Here is a 20300-nt window from a genome sequence, read left to right as displayed (position 1 = left end):
CCCCTCTGTTATTCTTTTCTGCTGGCCTCAGCCTAAATCCTGCCCCTGTGGCCTTAGAAAGCCACTCAGCTGGAGAAAACCATTTACCTGGAGAGGGAGAGAGGGGTAGAGAGAGAGGGAACGAGGGGGAGAGGGAGGGAGAGAAGGGATGGAGAGAGAGATGCAGGGAGGGAGTATAGAAGGTTGAGAAAGAGAGAGAGAGAGAGAGAGAGAGAGAGAAGGAAAGGTAAAGCGAAAAGGGTTATGTACAGTAAATGTCTGTCAGAGAGAAGGGGAAGAGGAGAGGAGAGGAGAGGAGGAGAAGAGGAGGAGAAGAGGAGGAGGAGAGGAGGAGGAGTAGGAGTAGGAGGGGGAGGAGTAGGAGAGGAGGAGAGGAGGAGAGGAGTAGGAGAGGAGGAGAGGAGGAGAGCAGGATAGGAGAGGAGGAGGAGAGGAGGAGAGGAGGAGGGAGGAGGAGAAGAGGAGGGAGGAGGAGAGGAGGAGTAGGAAAGGAGGAGAAGAGGAGAAGAGGAGGATAGGAGAGGAGGAGTAGGAGAGGAGGAGTAGGAGAGGAGGGAGGAGGAGAAGAGGAGAGGAGGAGGAGAGGAGGGAAGAGGAGAGGAGGGAAGAGGAGAGGAGGAGGGAGCAGAGAAGGAGGAGAAGAGGAGAGGAGGAGAGGAGGAGAGGAGGAGAAGAGGAGAGGAGGAGAAGAGGAGATGAGGAGAGGAGGAGAAGAGGAGAGGAGGAGAAGAGGAGAGGAGGAGAGGAGGAGAAGAGGAGAGGAGGAGAAGAGGAGAGGAGGAGAGGAGGAGAAAAGGAGAGGAGGAGAAAATGAGAAGAGGAGAAGAGGAGAAGAGGAGAGGAGGAGAGGAGGAGAGGAGGAGAGGATGAGAAAAGGAGAGGAGGAGAGGAGGAGAAGAGGAGAAGAGGAGAGGAGGAGAGGAGGAGAAGAGGAGAGGAGGAGAGGAGGAGAGGAGGAGAAGAGGAGAGGAGGAGAGGAGGAGAGGAGGAGAGGAGGAGAAGAGGAGAGGAGGAGAGGATGTGGCATCAATCAGACACCACTAGACACAGAACTGGAAGAGGGTTTTGAAATGTGTGTGTGTGTGTGACACATGTACTGAAGGTAAGCACATCTATCCTTGTCATTAGGAGGCTGTGGGACTGAACCATGACTTGTGCTTCATATCTGAGAATTCTACAGGAGAATGTCAGGCCATCCGTCTCTGAGCTGAAGCACAGCTGGGTCATGCAGCAAGACAATGATCCAAAACACACAATCAAGTCTACATGAAAATGGTTGAAAAGCAACAAATTTGGAAGTTTTGGAATGGCCTAGTCAAAGTCCAGACCTAATCCCAGTTGAGATGTTGTGGCAGGACATGAGACAAAGCAGCTCATGCTTGAAAACGTACAAATGGTGCTGAGTTAAAGCATTTCTTCATGGAAGAATGGGCCAAAATTCCTCCGCAGCGATGTGAGAGACTGATCAACTACGGGAAGTGTTTGGTTGGAGTCATTGCAGCTGAAAGGTGGCACAACCAGTTACTGAGCGTAAGGGACCAATTACTTTTTCACACAGGGTGTTACATAACTTTGTTAATTAAATAAATAAAATAAGTATCCATTTTTATTTGTTATTTTTAAAGTCAGGTTCCCTTTATCTAATATTAGGTTTTGCTTTGAAGATCTGATAACATTCAGTATCAAAAATATGCAAAGATAGAGAAAATCAGAAAGGGGGCAAATATTTTTTCACGGGACTGTAAGTGAATTTGGCTCAATACTTTTGGTCCCCTAAAATGGGGGGGGGGACTATAGGAAGAAAGTGCAGTAATTTGTAAACGGTTCAAGAGATATGGATGAAAATATTCTCAAATAAAGCTGACAGTCTGCACTTTAACCTCATAGTCATTGTCTCTTTTAAAATCCAAAGTGCTGGAGTACAGAGACAAAACAATAAAAAATGGGACACTGTCCCAATTTTTATTGGCAAGTCTGTGATATGGCTTTTTCGTTGTAACTCTGCCTAGAAGGCCAGCATCCCGGAGTCGCCTCTTCACTGTTGATGTTGAGACTGGTGTTTTGCGGGTACTATTTAATGAAGGTGTCAGTTGAGGACTTTTTCTCAAACTAGACACTAATGTACTTGTCCTCTTGCTCAGTTGTGCACCGGGGCCTCCCACTCCTCTTTCAATTCTGGTTAGAGACAGTTTGTGCGGTTCTGTGAAGGGATAGCCTTCATTTCTCAGAACAAAAATAAACTGACGAGTTTCAGAAGAAAGGTCTTTGTTTCTGGCTATTTTGAGCCTGTAATCGAACCCACAAATGCTGATGCTCCAGATACTCAACTAGTCTAAAGAAGGCCAGTTTTATTGCTTCTTTAATGAGAACAACAGTTTTCATCTGTACTAACATAATTGCTAAAGGGTTTTCTAATGATCAATTAGCCTTTTAAAATGATAAACTTGGATTAGCTAACACAACGTGCCATTGGAACACAGGAGTGATGATTGCTGATCATGGGCCTCTGTACGCCTATGTAGATATTCCATTAAAAAATCTGCCGTTTCCAGCTACAATAGTCATTTACAACATTAACAATGTCTACACTGTATTTCTGATCAATTTGATGTTATTTTAATGGACAAAAAAAAAAACATTTCTAAGTGATCCCAAACTTTTGAACGGAAGTGTGTTCTTGTTCTTGTGTTCTTTGAAAATAAACACTCTGAGAATGAAACCAGAACGATAGAAATGTCTTTAAAACTCTGGGTTGGAGCTGTGAACATCTTGTGGCTGTTCTGCCTTCTTGTCAAATCAGTTTGATATACATCCAACAGAACTAGAATCCCTATCGAGTGAGAGGGGGGCAGTCAGAGCTGTCGGAGATATGCCCCTTCCAGAAATGATATTCTATGATGCGTACTATCACCTTGAAGCTTCAAATTGAGAAACACCTTCACGGGAGAAGAGATAAGACATGTCCTACGACTCTGTCTGTGTCTCTGTAATATATTCAGACTGAATGTAAATCTCCAGTCTGTTAATTAATTAACGAGGGTCAGACCTTGCTAAGCGCCTGCGGATCAGGGCCAGATGCAACACTCAGAGATGGTCTCAGTTTCCTAATAGATGGAATTACCTGATTAATTGATTAGTGGAGTGCATGTAATATGACTTGAGAGAACCAGAAACCGAGACAGAGAGAGAGTAAGAGGCAGACAGAGAGAGAAAGAGAAAGAGAGAGAGAGAGAGAGAGAGAGAGAGAGAGAGAGAGAGAGAGAGAGAGAGAGAGAGAGAGAGAGAGAGAGAGAGAGAGAGAGAGAGAGAGAGAGAGAGAGAGAGAGAGAGAGAGAGCAAGAGAGACAGACAGACAGAAAGAGAGAGTGAGTGAGAGAGACAGAGAGAGAGAGTGAGCGAGACAGAGAGAGAGAGACAGACAGACAGAGAGACACGAGAGAGAGAGAGAGACAGAAAGACAGACAGACAGACAGACAGACAGACAGACAGACAGACAGACAGACAGACAGACAGACAGACAGACAGACAGACAGACAGACAGACAGAGAGACAGACAGACAGAGAGAGGGAGCGAGAGAGACAGAGAGAGTGAGAGACAGAAAGAGAGAGAGAGACAGACAGACTGAGAGACACGAGAGAGAGAGAGAGACAGAAAGACAGACAGACAGACAGACAGACAGACAGACAGACAGACAGACAGACAGACAGACAGACAGACAGACAGACAGACAGACAGACAGACAGACAGACAGATAGACAGACAGACAGACAGAGAGAGGGAGCGAGAGAGACAGAGAGAGAGAGAGACAGAAAGAGAGAGAGAGACAGACAGACTATATATATTTATTTTTTCATGATTATGCTTTCACTTATTTTTTTAGTTTCTCAACATGTTCAGTAAGCAGGCAATGGCTTGAAGCAGAAGGAACACGAACGTGGTAATTGTCTCCTATTTGCCACTTTGTCAAGGTACATTCCTCTTCACATTTAGCCGTGAAGTTACTGTGACACTTTCAGACACAATGTATAGCTGTAGAGAAGAAGAAAGAGGAGGAAGGAGAAGGAAGGAGGAAGAGAAAGAAGAAGAAAGAGGAGGAAGGAGAAGGAAGGAGGAAGGGAAATAAGAAGAAAGAGGAGGAAGGAGAAGGAAGGAGGAAGGGAAATAAGAAGAAAGAGGAGGAAGGAGAAGGAAGGAGGAAGAGAAAGAAGAAGAAAGAGAGGAAGGAGAAGGAAGGAGGAAGAGAAAGAAGAAGAAAGAGAGGAAGGAGAAGGAAGGAGGAAGGGAAAGAAGAAGAAAGAGGAGGAAGGAGAAGGAGAAGGAAGGAGGAAGAGAAAGAAGAAGAAAGAGGAGGAAGGAGAAGGAAGGAGGAAGAGAAAGAAGAAGAAAGAGGAGGAAGGAGAAGGAAGGAGGAAGAGAAAGAAGAAGAAAGAGGAGGAAGGAGAAGGAAAGAGGAAGAGAAAGAGAAGGAAGGAGAAGGAAGGAGGAAGGGAAATAAGAAGAAAGAGGAGGAAGGAGAAGGAAGGAGGAAGAGAAAGAAGAAGAAAGAGGAGGAAGGAGAAGGAAAGAGGAAGAGAAAGAGGAGGAAGGAGAAGGAAGGAGGAAGAGAAAGAAGAAGAAATAGGAGGAAGGAGAAGGAAGGAGGAAGGGAAAGAAGAAGAAAGAGGAGGAAGGAGAAGGAAGGAAGAAGAGAAAGAAGAAGAAAGAGGAGGAAGGAGAAGGAAAGAGGAAGAGAAAGAGGAGGAAGGAGAAGGAAGGAGGAAGAGAAAGAAGAAGAAAGAGGAGGACGGAGAAGGAAGGAGGAAGAGAAAGAAGAAGAAAGAGGAGGAAGGAGAAGGAAAGAGGAAGAGAAAGAAGAAGAAAGAGGAGGAAGGAGAAGGAAGGAGGAAGGGAAAGAAGAAGAAAGAGGAGGAAGGAGAAGGAAGGAGGAAGAGAAAGAAGAAGAAAGAGGAGGAAGGAGAAGGAAGGAGGAAGAGAAAGAAGAAGAAAGAGGAGGAAGGAGAAGGAAAGAGGAAGAGAAAGAGAAGGAAGAAGAAGGAAGGAGGAAGAGAAAGAAGAAGAAAGAGGAGGAAGGAGAAGGAAGGAGGAAGAGAAAGAAGAAGAAAGAGGAGGAAGGAGAAGGAAGGAGGAAGGGAAATAAGAAGAAAGAGGAGGAAGGAGAAGGAAGGAGGAAGAGAAAGAAGAAGAGAGAGGAGGAAGAGAAAGAAGGAGGAAGAGAAAGAAGAAGAAAGAGGAGGAAGGAGAAGGAAGGAGGAAGAGAAAGAGGAGGAAGGAGGAGAAGAAAAAGCGCATTTCCAGGTGAAAGGGAATATGGTTCATGAGAGAGAGAGAATCAAAAGCGTAAGTTAAAACAAGCTAGTTTCATGTTGTTTGGTGCAATTGCGTACTGCACTGAGGGTAGTAATGTATGGTCGCTGTCCATGGTGCTGATCTCTGCCTAGTCGACCGCTGGTGCTGAAACGGACAGCTGTGTGTGAGAGAGAGAATTATCTGAGGTCAAACTAATGTTACCCAGTCACAGTGACCCTCCTTATCACTCAGCCCCCCCCCCCCCCCCTCCCCCCCATCCCCGGGAGATGGGTCTTACTGAATCCCGTTTGACCTTGTCGTTATAAAAGCAAACAGCTGCGGTCTTCTGTCTGACTGTTCATTAACTGCGGCGTGCAGCGAGCCGATGGGTTTCTGGGCCTATCATCATTCTCCTGGTCTTAGTCACGGCTCTGATCAGATTAAACCACGGGAGGCTGGTGGCACCTTAATTGGGGAGGACGGGCTCGTGGTAATGACTGGAGTGGAATCAGTGGAACGGTATCAAATGCCTGGTTTCCATGGTTTCCATGTGTTTGATGCCGTTCCATTCGCTCCTCTCCAGACGTTATTATGAGCCGTCCTCCCCTCAGCAGCCTCCACTGGATTAAACTATATTCCGGTTCTGCCATAACCGTCTCACCGATAGCTCTCCCGTCCCGCCACCCGCCGACGTACCGGAGCACACTTAGGTCGTGTTGAAACGTTCTCCTCTGCCGCAACCAACAGCCCCGTTCTTAAACTCGGTTGGTAATGTGACAGAGATGTTGTCTCTCCACCAAAGTGATTCAGCGTTTCTCTAACTTTACAAATTGTCCCTCATAATGTCCTAACGACCGTAGAATGGCTTCCATAGATTATTCATCATCAATTTCCTTTTACTCATTTCTTTGGGGAACAGGCCTGCTGTTAGTTACGATTGTTCTCTTTAAGAACTGCAGAATAGCCCTAGTCCTATAGGCTCTGTCTCCTGGCATATACTGGGGAGTTATGTCGCTGAGGGATCTCTCTCTCTCTGTCGCATATAATACGTGGCTCACTGTTCAACAGGAAGAGGCATTACATTCACAGACCTCTACTGTTCTACTCATGGCTCACTGTTCAACAGGACGAGACATCACAGTCACAGACCTCTACTGGTCTCAGCTGCCTAATTATTTATTTGACTGGGCTGAATGGTTTGGTTTTTATATACGTTATAGCTCCTTCAAACTTCATATTCATATCACTACACATGGGAGTATATGACGTAAACTTAACACTTGGGGATTGGTCCACCTCCCAGACTGGATTGGTCAACCTCCCAGTATGGATTGGTCCACCTCCCAGTCTGGATTGGTCAACCTCCCAGTCTGGATTGGTCAACCTCCCAGTCTGGATTGGTCAACCTCCCAGACTGGATTGGTCAACCTCCCAGTCTGGATTGGTCAACCTCCCAGTCTGGATTGGTCCACCTCCCAGTCTGGATTGGTCCACCTCCCAGTCTGGATTGGTCAACCTCCCAGTCTGGATTGGTCAACCTCCCAGACTGGATTGGTCCACCTCCCAGACTGGATTGGTCAACCTCCCAGTCTGGATTGGTCCATCTCCCAGTCTGGATTGGTCCACCTCCCAGTCTGGATTGGTCAACCTCCCAGACTGGATTGGTCCACCTCCCAGACTGGATTGGTCAACCTCCCAGTCTGGATTGGTCAACCTCCCAGACTGGATTGGTCCACCTCCCAGACTGGATTGGTCCACCTCCCAGTCTGGATTGGTCCACCTCCCAGTCTGGATTGGTCCACCTCCCAGACTGGATTGGTCAACCTCCCAGACTGGATTGGTCCACCTCCCAGTCTGGATTGGTCCACCTCCCAGTCTGGATTGGTCAACCTCCCAGACTGGATTGGTCAACATCCCAGTCTGGATTGGTCAACCTCCCAGACTGGATTGGTCCACCTCCCAGACTGGATTGGTCAACATCCCAGTCTGGATTGGTCAACCTCCCAGACTGGATTGGTCCACCTCCCAGTCTGGATTGGTCCACCTCCCAGACTGGATTGGTCAACCTCCCAGACTGGATTGGTCCACCTCCCAGTCTGGATTGGTTCACCTCCCAGACTGGCATTGCATATCATCGTACTTTCACATCCTTTAATCCATCTCTTTTTCACTCTCCCTTTTCTCACTCACTCACTCAAGCACTCAAACGCACTCAAGCGCGCGCACACACACACACACACACACACACACACACACACACACACACACACACACACACACACACACACACACACACACACACACACACACACACACACACACACACACACACACACACACACACACAGTGTCTCTAATTAGTTATTGATGCATATGAAGACAAAATGATCTGGGACAGAAGTTAAAGATCCATGCTCTCTCGCATCAACTAGCTCTCACAGTCTCTCGTCAGAATTAGACGTTCATCCGTGTTTCTCAAACGTCAAATTTCAAAGTTGTTTAAAAACGTTATATCAGTGGATTCGAACACGCAACCTTTGGCACAAAAGGTTTCCGCGTCATCTCCCGACATCCGCAGGCATGGATGGACGTTGAATATTGATTTGTATCACGGGTGACCTGGCTGCTCAACATACATACTCCCATTTAATAATTCTCTAATTGTTTTATTAAACAGATACATTTTCTACTGTAATTACAGTTTATACATGCACTTACATACTGATACAGTCGTTTAGAATAATCTGTAGAAGGAAGTCAAACTATTTATTCTGTTGTCGAAACTAGTCACTCAACTAAACCGGCATACTGTACATTTATATTTTAACAAGTCTTATGTGTTCTCATGTCTCCACGATGGAAGATAAACATGTTTTCATTTTGTGTTGTACATGGTATATTTACAGAAATGTATAATTCACAGATATTTACAATAAAGGTCCATATTGATCACTTCTTTTGAACGCACATTGTATTTGTCCCTGTTGGACAACAAAGTCTGTTGTTTTCCAAATCATTGGCTACATATTATAAACAACTACAGTTGATATCAGTCGAGAACAAAACGGATACTAATTGCTCTTCCGTTCATGAAACAGTTTACTCTGTACATAAAACAACGGTTGATAATGGCATAGATTGAGGGAGTGGACGTTAAACATTAAACGGCGACGTTAGCCAACCGGGGATCGGAGTCCTGCTCGTACCGGTAATGGTACACTTCCATCTGGTCGCGGCACGCATCACGGATGTTATTGAGCCACCGTTTGATGCCTCTCCGGTTTAGATAGAGCACCATGAGGAATACAATACCGATCAGTGCCATGACTATCCCTAGGAACACGTAGGACACCGCCTCCAAGTTCTCATTGAGACAATCCACGTCCTCACCGCGTAACCGCTCCAGTGGAATCCCCTTCTTGGCATCAGGCTCCGCGCATAGGAGGCGCGCAGCGTCCACGCACTGAGAAGAGTTCTTTAACCAGAAGTAGAACGACTCAAGTTCACAGTTACACCTGAAAGGATTTAGTGACAAATAAATGCGCACTCTCTTGTGGTGGTACAAACTAGATATGTTCTCTTTACCAATGTTCTCGAAGGAGTTGTTGGTGAGAACTAAAGTGTGGAGGTTGAACGCGTCCAACCGTGAGATGGGTATGGTTTTCAACCGGTTGCCTGACAGCTCCAGCCGGTGGAGGTTGCGTAACGTTTCGGTGCCCTGCAGCGCGTTGGAGAGCTGCGCCACGGCTGGAGCAAGGAGCGAGTCGTTCAGGTAAAGAGAACGGAGCTCCCGCAGACCGTGAAACGCCCGGTCCGAAATATACACCAACGGGTTGTGGCTCAAATCCAGTAAATTCAACCTGGGGAGTCCCGTAAAAGCGTCAGCCTCGATCACCATGATCCCATTATGTGACAGTGAGAGGGTCGTTAGTTCGAGTTCCGTCCCGTTATTCGAGGAGAACGCTCGTCCCGGTAACGTTGAGATGTTGTTCCCCCTGAGTATTAACGTGGTCGCCCACGCCGGTATGTCACCCGGTAACTCAGTGTGTTCGGCATCCCGGCAGGTCACCGTCCCGGAGTCTCTGACACAGATACAGGATAACGGGCACTCTTCCTCCGCTTTGACAGAAGAAAACAACAAACACACGAACACAGCCTCGGCTAAGAAACAAAAACACTGGCCTTTCGGAAAAGAAAGAACACCTCGTAAAACGGCACCACAAAAATACATTTTTACAATAGGTCAGTTAGACGCCTTGCATAACGTCGTTTCGAAGAGGGATGCAGGACACACTTCCCTCTCTCTGAGGCCACAGGTCAAGTAGTTTCGTCGGTGAGTTTGCTTGAAAAAACACTCAATAGTCTTTATTCTTCTTCATTCTCGCATTCCTTTTCTCTCTTGTCCCCCCCCAAAAAATGTGTCCAGTCTCTCTCTCTCCCTCCGGAGTTGACGCGCAGTGAGGTGACAGTATGAGTACAGTAGAATGTTGGCAGAGCTGCGACGTGAGATGGTAGAAGAAGAAGAGGCTGCGGGTTAGGCTGTGTGGACAGCAGCTTATTCCCTCTCTCATCTCCCCCCCCCCTCTCTCTCTCTCTCTGAGGTGTTTTTGACGTCTCGTTTAGTGAGTGAGTGAGTCAGACCGAGGAGAGATTCCCGTAGCACTCTCACACACTCTCACACACTCTCACAGCACCAGCATGTGAAGAGGACACGATCCATAGAACTGACTGAATGACAGACAGACTTTCCTGTTCTCTTCTCTCTTCCACCTCAACTGGTGATGGAGAGAACACATCGAACCACTTCAGCTGAGCTGATGGAACAACGTGTGTGAGAGAGAAGGAGTGGAGTCTTGTTTTCAGGTCACCAGAACAGAAGAGGAGACTTGACAGTTGACACTGGTCCTGGCTAGACACCCTAGTTAAATCCAACCATTAGAGTGCTACCAACTTCTACCTACATCCCTAGCTTACTATCCTATTACAATTAGGTTACTATCCTATTACCATTAGCTTATTAGCCAATTACAATTAGCTTACTAGCCTATTACCATTAGCTTACTAGCCTATTACCATTAGCTTATTAGCCTATTACCATTAACCTACTAGACCATTACCATTAGCTTATTAGCCAATTACAATTAGCTTACTAGCCTATTACCATTAGCTTATTAGCCTATTACCATTAGCTTATTAGCCTATTACTATTAGCTTACTAGCCTATTACCATTAGCTTACTAGCCTATTACCATTAGCTTACTAGCCTATTACCATTAGCTTACTAGCCTATTACCATTAGCCTGGATGATCTATAACAGGCCTTAATGGAGGATCTATAACAGGCCTTAATGGATGATCTATAACAGGCCTTAATGGATGATCTATAACAGGTCTTAATGGATGATCTATAACAGGCCTTAACGGATGATCTATAACAGGCCTTAATGGATGATCTATAACAGGCCTTAACGGATGATCTATAACAGGCCTTAATGGATGATCTATAACAGGCCTTAATGGATGATCTATAACAGGCCTTAATGGATGATCTATAACATGCCTTAATGGATGATCTATAACAGGCCTTAATGGATGATATATAACAGGCCTTAATGGATGATATATAACCGACCTGAATGGATGATCTATAACAGGCCTTAACAGATTAATGGATGATCTATAACAGGCCTAAATGGATGATCTATAACAGGCCTTAATGGATGTTCTATAACAGGTCTTAATGGATGATCTATAATCAGGCCTTAACGGATGATCTATAACAGGGATTTTCTTTATTTTTTTACTATTTTCTACATTGTAGAATAATAGTGATGACATCGAAACTATGAAATAACACCTATGGAATCATGTAGTCACCAAAAAAAAAAGTGTTAAATACGTTTTATACTTTACAATCTTCAAAGTAGCTACACTTTTGCCTTGATGACAGCTTTGCACACTCAGAGTTCCCTCTGTCCAGTGTCTGTGTTCTTTTGCCCATCTTAATCTTTTATTTTTATTTGCCAGTCTGAGATATGGCTTTTTCTTTGCAACTCTCCTTAGAAGGCCAGCATCCCGGAGTCGCCTCTTCACTGTTGACGTTGAGACTGGTGTTTTGCGGGTACTATTTAATGAAGCTGCCAGTTGAGGACTTGTGAGGCGTCTGTTTCTCAAACTAGACATTCTAATGTACTTGTCCTCTTGCTCAGTTGTGCACCGGGGCCTCCCACTCCTCTTTCTATTCTGGTTAGGGCCAGTTTGTGCTGTTCTGCGAAGGGAGTAGTACACAGCGTTGTACGAGATCTTCAGTTTCTTGGCAATTTCTCGCATGGAATAGCCTTCATTTCTCAGAACAAGAATAGACTGATGAGTTTCAGAGGAAAGGTCTTTGTTTCTGGCCATGTTGAGCCTGTAATCAAACCCACAAATGCTGATGCTCCAGATACTCAACTAGTCTAAAGAAGGCCAGTTGTATTACTTCTTTAATCAGAACAACAGTTTTCAGCTGTGCTAACATAATTGCAAAAGGGTTTTCTAATGATCAGTTAGCCTTTTAAAATGATAAACTTGGATTAGCTAACACAACGTGCCATTGGAACACAGGAGTGATGGTTGCTGATAATGGGCCTCTGTACGCCTATGTAGATATTCCATAAAAAATCAGCCGTTTCCAGCTACAATAGTCATTTACAACATTAACAATGTCTACACTGTATTTATGATCAATTTGATGCTATTTTAATGGACTTTTTTTGTTGATTTTCTTTAAAAAAAACAAGTGACCCCAAACTTTTGAACAGTAGTGTATATCTTGCCTGGGATTCAAACTTGCCACCAACAACTATCATGAGCAGGAGCCAGGCTCCCTAGACTGTAAGCTTTTCCTCCAGCTGAAATGTATCATGTGTTTTGGTCAATTGGATTAGCAGGTGGTGCTTGTTTGACTTCTGTTATGGATGCTTTTCACGGGAAAAGTGTTTGATGACGTCCAACTACGGCAACGTTTGTAATTGTTACGTTATTCCTGTTTTGTTACGTTATTCCTGTTTTGTTACGTTATTCCTGTTTTGTTATATGTTACATTACCTGATCACCCCCCCCCCCCCCCCCCCACCACCACCACCATCTGGCAATTCTGGCAAATGCTAGATGGGGCCGGTCCGTCTTTCTGTAGGGTGAGCTGGTCAAAATGGATTCCATTTTTTTTCTATCTGTGGTCATAATATTGTGTTTGAGCATTTACCTGATCAGTGGGGCGAAAAGCTGCTGAAAGGCCCGTCACTTCTCGACATAAAGATACGAATACACAACGTTGTCAAACGGAAGCACGGAAGCATGGACATCTATCCACATAAACTAGTCTATGACAAACACCAAATTGTTTTTGTATTGAATTCAATAGAATAAAATAGAGAGAGAGAGTTCTTTAATGTAGCCATTGGCTGTATTATACAGCTAAAACATTAAGGAACTGTCAGTCTCTCACTCTCCTTCTCTCTCTCTCTCTCTCTCTGTTTTCTTCTATTGAATTATATGTAGCCTCATATTTAAACAGTTAAGTGGGAACACAGGGGGGAACACATGACAGGCACTAATTACACACATGTGGTTAGGCTGTTATAAGGTATTATATAAGCCAATGGTCTATAAGGGATTTATTCAGTGATTTTCTTCTTTGTCTAATATATGTGTGTATTCATTCACAACTAGGATGGGTAACATTTTATCTTACGTGTCCGTAATAAACCATTTTTAAGGCATTTATAAATTGTGTGTTCACCATTTATTAATCATTACTCCCACATTAATAAACCATTTACTAATCATTAGTCTTTTTGCAGCCTCTAATCTAAAGTGTCTGTGCTATTTATACTATCTAGATTTGAGTGACAAATGGAGAGACAGACTGCACATCAGGGAGTCAACAGAGGCCCAGTTATACAGAGGCCCAGTTAAACAGAGGCCCAGTTATACAGAGGCCCAGTTAAACAGAGGCCCAGTTATACAGAGGCCCAGTTAAACAGAGTCCCAGTTAAACAGAGTCCTAGTTAAACAGAGGCCCAGTTATACAGAGGCCCAGTTAAACAGAGGCCCAGTTATACAGAGGCCCAGTTAAACAGAGGCCCAGTTATACAGAGACCCAGTTAAACAGAGTCCCAGTTATACAGAGGTCCAGTTAAACAGAGGCCCAGTTAAACAGAGGCCCAGTTATACAGAGGTCCAGTTAAACAGAGGCCCAGTTATACAGAGGCCCAGTTAAACAGAGGCCCAGTTATACAGAGGTCCAGTTAAACAGAGTCCCAGTTAAACAGAGGCCCAGTTAAACAGAGTCCCAGTTATACAGAGGCCCAGTTAAACAGAGTCCCAGTTACACAGAGGTCCAGTTAAACAGAGGCCCAGTTAAACAGAGGCCCAGTTAAACAGAGGCCCAGTTAAACAGAGTCCCAGTTAAACAGAGGCCCAGTTATACAGAGGCCCAGTTAAACAGAGGCCCAGTTAAACAGAGGCCCAGTTAAACAGAGGCCCAGTTAAACAGAGGCCCAGTTATACAGAGGCCCAGTTAAACAGAGGCCCAGTTATACAGAGGTCCAGTTAAACAGAGTCCCAGTTAAACAGAGGCCCAGTTATACAGAGGCCCAGTTAAACAGAGGCCCAGTTAAACCGAGTCCTAGTTAAACAAAGGCCCAGTTATAGTGGTGAGTTGAGGCAAAAGAGGCCCAGTTATACAGAGGCCCAGTTATAGTGGTCAGTTGAGGTAACAGAGGCCCAGGGCGAGTGGTGAGTTGAAGTAACAGAGGCCCAGTTATACAGAGGCCCAGTTATAGTGGTGAGTTGAGGTACCAGAGGCCCAGTTATAGTGGTGAGTTGAGGTAACAGAGGCCCAGTTATAGTGGTGAGTTGAGGCAAAAGAGGCCCAGTTATACAGAGGCCCAGTTATACAGAGGCCCAGTTATAGTGGTGAGTTGAGGTAACAGAGGCCCAGTTAAACAGAGGCCCAGTTATACAGAGGCCCAGATATAGTGGTGAGTTGAGGTAACAGAGGCCCAGTTAAGCAGAGACCCAGTTAAGCAGAGGCCCAGATATAGTGGTGAGTTGAGGTAACAGAGGCCCAGTTAAACAGAGGCCCAGTTAAGCAGAGGCCCAGATATAGTGGTGAGTTGAGGTAACAGAGGCCCAGTTATACAGAGGCCCAGATATAGTGGTGAGTTGAGGTAACAGAGGCCCAGTTATACAGAGGCCCAGATATAGTGGTGAGTTGAGGTAACAGAGGCCCAGTTAAACAGAGACCCAGTTATACAGAGGCCCAGATATAGTGGTGAGTTGAGGTAACAGAGGCCCAGTTAAACAGAGACCCAGATATAGTGGTAAGTTGAGGTAACAGAGGCCCAGTTAAGCAGAGGCCCAGATATAGTGGTGAGTTGAGGTAACAGAGGCCCAGTTATACAGAGGCCCAGTTAAGCAGAGGCCCAGATATAGTGGTGAGTTGAGGTAACAGAGGCCCAGTTATACAGAGGCCCAGATATAGTGGTAAGTTGAGGTAACAGAGGCCCAGTTAAGCAGAGGCCCAGATATAGTGGTGAGTTGAGGTAACAGAGGCCCAGTTAAGCAGAGGCCCAGATATAGTGGTGAGTTGTATCTCCAGTGATGTTTTTACATGTTGTATTTGTCTTAAACATGAGCTGGTTAAAAAAGGAGGAGGACTATGTTTCACCGGTCACTGGGGGGTCACTGGGGAGTCACTGGGGGGGGGGGAGTCACTGGGGGGTCACTGGGGAGTCACTGGGGGGGTCACTGGGGAGTCACTGGGTGGGTCACTGGGGAGTCACTGGGGGGGGTCACTGGGCAGTCACTGGGGGGTCACTGGGGAGTCACTGGGGAGTCACTGGGGAGTCACTGGGGGGTCACTGGGGAGTCACTGGGGAGTCACTGGGGAGTCACTGGGGGGTCACTGGGGGGTCACTGGGGAGTCACTGGGGGGTCACTGGGGGGTCACTGGGGAGTCACTGGGGGGTCACTGGGGGGGTCACTGGGGAGTCACTGGGGGGTGCACACACAGTGATGTGGGTTGATGTGACCAAAATGTCAGGGCTGAATTTTTGTCCCAGTCCACCCCTGCCCCCAAGGAGGACAGGAATGGACCTTTCCTGTGTGTGTGTGTGTGTGTGTGTGTGTGTGTGTGTGTGTGTGTGTGTGTGTGTGTGTGTGTGTGTGTGTGTGTGTGTGTGTGTGTGTGTGTGTGTGTGTGTGTGTGTGTGTGTGTGTGTGTGTGTGTTCACACTGTGTTTGTTTGCGTGACCGTTAATGAATGAGTTTCTATCCCCACAGCTGCCGAATCATGTGTCACTTCTGTCTCTCGTATTTGTCTCCTAGATTACAACTCCACAAACACTCTCTCTCTCTCTCTCTCTCTCTCTCTCTCTCTCTCTCTCTCTCTCTCTCTCTCTCTCTCTCTCTCTCTCCCTATTTCTCTCCCTATTTCTATCTGTCTTTCTTTCTTTCTTTCTTTCTTTCTTTCTTTCTCCCCCTCCCTCTCTCTCTCTCTGTCTCTCCCCCTCCCTCTCTCACTCTCTCTGTCTCTGTGTCTCCCCCCTCCCCCGTACCTCTCTGATTCAGAGGGGTTGGGTTAAATGCACAAGACATATTTCGGTTGAATGCATTCAGTTGTGCAACTGACTATATATCCCATGTTCTTATTATAGAGCTGTCTAGATAAATAAATACTAGATAGGTTATCGTAGCACTGTCTAGATGGATAAATACTAGATAGGTTAAGTCAGACTCTTCAATGGCTGACCCAGTGTTTATTGCATGAGGTCACTGGACTCTCTCTGCCTGCCAACATGTTCTGGTAAGACTGACAGGCAATAACTCACTGTGCTGTAATACTACGGACAACACTTATCCCAAAGACCAACACAGAGAGAGAGAGATATGCGCCAGATTAACAGCGGGTTTGTTTTCCAAGATGGTTATTAGATGACCCCTATATGACCCCCCGAGTGTCTGAGAGGGCCAATCACAGTAGGAGATCTGCTCTCCTCCTCCTCTCCTCCCAGGACCCCGCCTCTAGATGCTCCCTCCTCCTCCTCCTCTCCTCCAGGACCCCGGCTCTAGATGCTGCCTCCTCTTCCTCCTCTCCCTCCAGGACCCCAGCTCTAGATGCTGCCTCCTCCTCCTCCTCCCAGGACCCCGGCTATAGGTGCTGCTCCTCGTCCTCCTCTCCTCCAGGACCCCGGCTCTAGATGCTGCCTCCTCCTCCTCTTCTCCCAGGACCCCGGCTCTAGATGCTGCCCCCTCCTCCTCCTCCTCCCAGGACCCCGGCTCTAGATGCTGCCTCCTCCTCCTCCCAGAACCCCGGCTCTAGATGCTGCCTCCTCCTCCTCTCCTCCCAGGACCCCGGTTCTAGATGCTGCCTCCTCCTCCTCTCCTCCCAGGACCCCGGCTCTAGATACGGCCTCCTCCTCCTCTCCTCCCATGACCCCGGCTCTAGATGCTGCCTCCTCCTCCTCCTCCTCCCAGGACCCAGGCTCTAGATGCTGCCTCCTCCTCCTCTTCTCCCAGGACCACGGCTCTAGATGCTGCCTCCTCCTCCTCTCCTCCCAGGACCCCGGCTCTAGATGCTGCCTCCTCCTCCTCTTCTCCCAGGACCCCAGCTCTAGATGCTGCCTCCTCCTCCTCCTCCTCCCAGGACCCCAGCTCTAGATGCTGCCTCCTCCTCCTCTTCTCCCAGGACCCCGGCTCTAGATGCTGCCTCCTCCTCCTCTCCTCCCAGGACCCCGGCTCTAGATGCTGCCTCCTCCTCCTCTCCTCCCAGGACCCCGGCTCTAGATGCTGCCTCCTCCTCCTCTCCTCCCAGGACCCCGGCTCTAGATGCTGCCTCCTTCTTCTCTCCTCACAGGACCGAGGCTCTAGATGCTGCCTCCTCCTCCTCTCCTCCCAGGACCCCGGCTCTAGATGCTGCCTCCTCCTCCTCTCCTCCCAGGACCCCGGCTCTAGATGCTGCCTCCTCCTCCTCTCCTCTCAGGACCCCAGCTCTAGATGCTGCCTTCTCCTCCTCTCCTCCCAGGACCCCGGCTCTAGATGCTGCCTCCTCCTCCTCCTCCTCTCCTCCCAGGACCCCGGCTCTAGATGCTGCCTCCTCCTCCTCTCCTCCCAGGACCCCGGCTCTAGATGCTGCCTCCTCCTCCTCCTCTCCTCCAGGACCCCGGCTCTAGATGCTGCCTCCTCCTCCTCTCCTCACAGGACCCCGGCTCTAGATGCTGCCTCCTCCTCCTCTCCTCCCAGGACCCCGGCTCTAGATGCTGCCTCCTCCTCCTCTCCTCCCAGGACCCCGGCTCTAGATGCTGCCTCCTCCTCCTCTCCTCCCAGGACCCCGGCTCTAGATGCTGCCTCCTCCTCCTCTCCTCCCAGGACCCCGGCTCTAGATGCTGCCTCCTCCTCCTCCTCTCCTCCCAGGACCCCGGCTCTAGATGCTGCCTCCTCCTCCTCTCCTCCCAGGACCCCGGCTCTAGATGCTGCCTCCTCCCCCTCCTCTCCTCCAGGACCCCGGCTCTAGATACGGCCTCCTCCTCCTCTCCTCCATGACCCCGGCTCTAGATACGGCCTCCTCCTCCTCTCCTCCCAGGACCCCGGCTCTAGATGCTGCCTCCTCCTCCTCTCCTCCCAGGACCCCGGCTCTAGATGCTGCCTCCTCCTCCTCTCCTCCCAGGACCCCGGCTGTAGATACTGCCTCCTCCTCCTCTCCTCCCAGGACGAGGCTCTAGATGCTGCCTCCTCCTCCTCTCCTCCCAGGACCCCGGCTCTAGATGCTGCCTCCTCCTCCTCTCTTCCCAGGACCGAGGCTCTAGATGCTGCCTCCTCCTCCTCTCCTCCCAGGACCCCGGCTCTAGATCCTGCCTCCTCCTCCTCTCCTCCCAGGACCGAGGCTCTAGATGCTGCCTCCTCCTCCTCTCCTCCCAGGACCCCGGCTCTAGATGCTGCCTCCTCCTCCTCTCCTCCCAGGACCGAGGCTCTAGATGCTGTCTCCTCCTCCTCTCCTCCCAGGACCCCGGCTCTAGATGCTGCCTCCTCCTCCTCTCCTCCCAGGACCGAGGCTCTAGATGCTGCCTCCTCCTCCTCTCCTCCCAGGACCCCGGCTCTAGATGCTGCCTCCTCCTCCTCCTCCTCCTCCCAGGACCCCGGCTCTAGATGCTGCCTCCTCCTCCTCTCCTCCCAGGACCCCGGCTCTAGATGCTGCCTCCTCCTCCTCTCCTCCCAGGACCCCGGCTCTAGATGCTGCCTCCTCCTCTCCTCCAGGACCCCGGCTCTAGATGCTGCCTCCTCCTCCTCTCCTCCCAGGACCCCGGCTCTAGATGCTGCCTCCTCCTCCTCTCCTCCCAGGACCCCGGTTCTAGATGCTGCCTCCTCCTCCCAGGACCCCGGCTCTAGATGCTGCCTCCTCCTCCTCTTCTCCCAGGACCCCGGCTCTAGATGCTGCCACCTCCTCCTCCTCCTCCCAGGACCCCGGCTCTAGATGCTGCCTCCTCCTCCTCCTCTCCTCCAGGACCCTGGCTCTAGATACGGCATCCTCCTCCTCTCCTCCCAGGACCCCGGCTCTAGATGCTGCCTCCTCCTCCTCTCCTCCCAGGACCCCGGCTCTAGATGCTGCCTCCTCCTCCTCTCCTCCCAGGACCCCGGCTCTAGATACTGCCTCCTCCTCCTCCTCTCCTCCAGGACCCCGGCTCTAGATGCTGCCTCCTCCTCCTCTCCTCCCAGGACCCCGGCTCTAGATGCTGCCTCCTCCTCCTCCTCTCCTCCCAGGACCCCGGCTCTAGATGCTGCCTCCTCCTTCTCTCCTCCCTGGACCCCGGCTCTAGATGCCTCCTCCTCCTCCTCTCCTCCCAGGACCGAGGCTCTAGATGCTGCCTCCTCCTCCTCTCCTCCCAGGACCGAGGCTCTAGATGCTGCCTCCTCCTCCTCTCCTCCCAGGACCGATGCTCTAGATGCTGCCTCCTCCTCCTCTCCTCCCAGGACCCCGGCTCTAGATGCTGCCTCCTCCTCCTCTCCTCCCAGGACCCCGGCTCTAGATGCTGCCTCCTCCTCCTCTCCTCCCAGGACCGAGGCTCTAGATGCTGCCTCCTCCTCCTCTCCTCCCAGGACCCCGGCTCTAGATGCTGCCTCCTCCTCCTCTCCTCCCAGGACCGAGGCTCTAGATGCTGCCTCCTCCTCCTCTCCTCCCAGGACCCCGGCTCTAGATGCTGCCTCCTCCTCCTCTCCTCCCAGGACCGAGGCTCTAGATGCTGCCTCCTCCTCCTCTCCTCCCAGGACCCCGGCTCTAGATGCTGCCTCCTCCTCCTCTCTCCTCCCAGGACCGAGGCTCTAGATGCTGCCTCCTCCTCCTCTCCTCCCAGGACCCCGGCTCTAGATGCTGCCTCCTCCTCCTCTCCTCCCAGGACCGAGGCTCTAGATGCTGCCTTCTCCTCCTCTCCTCCCAGGACCCCAGCTCTAGATGGTTTCCAGGGTCCCTCTATCTGCCTTGGCCAGGAGACAGAAGATTTAGGGGCTGCTGATAATCAGAGCTTTATGCTGGGACATTGTTACGGTGTGTGTGTGTGTGTGTGTGTGTGTCTGTGTGTGTGTGTCTGTGTGTGTGTGTGTGTCTGTGTGTGTGTGTGTCTGTGTGTGTGTGTGTCTGTGTGTGTGTCTGTGTGTTAATGACGCTCCGCTTGGCTCACGGCTCAACGGTTGACATTGAACCATGTAATTGAGTTACCCAAGGCTGCCCATCCTCATCACCTAGCTGGTGTGTTTATATGTGATCAGCTGCCCAACACCCTAGCAGTACAAGGCTCTCATTTGTCATTTCCCTCATTACTGACAGAACGAGCGTGTGTGTGTGTGTGTGTGTGTGTGTGTGTGTGTGTGTGTGTGTGTGTGTGTGTGTGTGTGTGTGTGTGTGTGTGTGTGTGTGTGTGTGTGTGTGTGTGTGTGTGTGTGTGTGTGTGTGTGTGTGTGTGTGTGTGTGGTGTGTGTG

General features: G+C 49.2%; 2 protein-coding genes across 2 annotated transcripts; one reads left to right on the top strand and one right to left on the bottom strand.

The window, feature by feature from the left end:
• Window positions 1-7932: 7932 nt before the first annotated feature.
• tpbgl (trophoblast glycoprotein like) lies at window positions 7933-9867 on the bottom strand. The gene has a single exon (XM_071339814.1). The coding sequence runs from the start codon at window positions 9516-9518 to the stop codon at window positions 8448-8450; it is 1071 nt and encodes a 356-aa protein (XP_071195915.1). The 5' UTR covers window positions 9519-9867; the 3' UTR covers window positions 7933-8447.
• A 6261-nt stretch (window positions 9868-16128) lies between these two features.
• On the top strand, window positions 16129-19649 carry LOC139536748 (polycystin-1-like protein 3). Its single transcript, XM_071337342.1, has 8 exons — window positions 16129-16136; window positions 16389-16487; window positions 16639-16814; window positions 17117-17361; window positions 17830-18006; window positions 18039-18468; window positions 18716-19007; window positions 19088-19649. The coding sequence occupies exons 1-8, from the start codon at window positions 16129-16131 to the stop codon at window positions 19647-19649; spliced, it is 1989 nt and encodes a 662-aa protein (XP_071193443.1).
• The last annotated feature ends 651 nt before the right edge of the window (window positions 19650-20300 follow it).

Source organism: Salvelinus alpinus, chromosome 13 (genome assembly GCF_045679555.1).
Source record: "Salvelinus alpinus chromosome 13, SLU_Salpinus.1, whole genome shotgun sequence".
Classification (NCBI taxonomy): Eukaryota; Metazoa; Chordata; class Actinopteri; order Salmoniformes; family Salmonidae; genus Salvelinus; species Salvelinus alpinus.
This window is presented reverse-complemented; position numbering and strand designations above follow the sequence as displayed.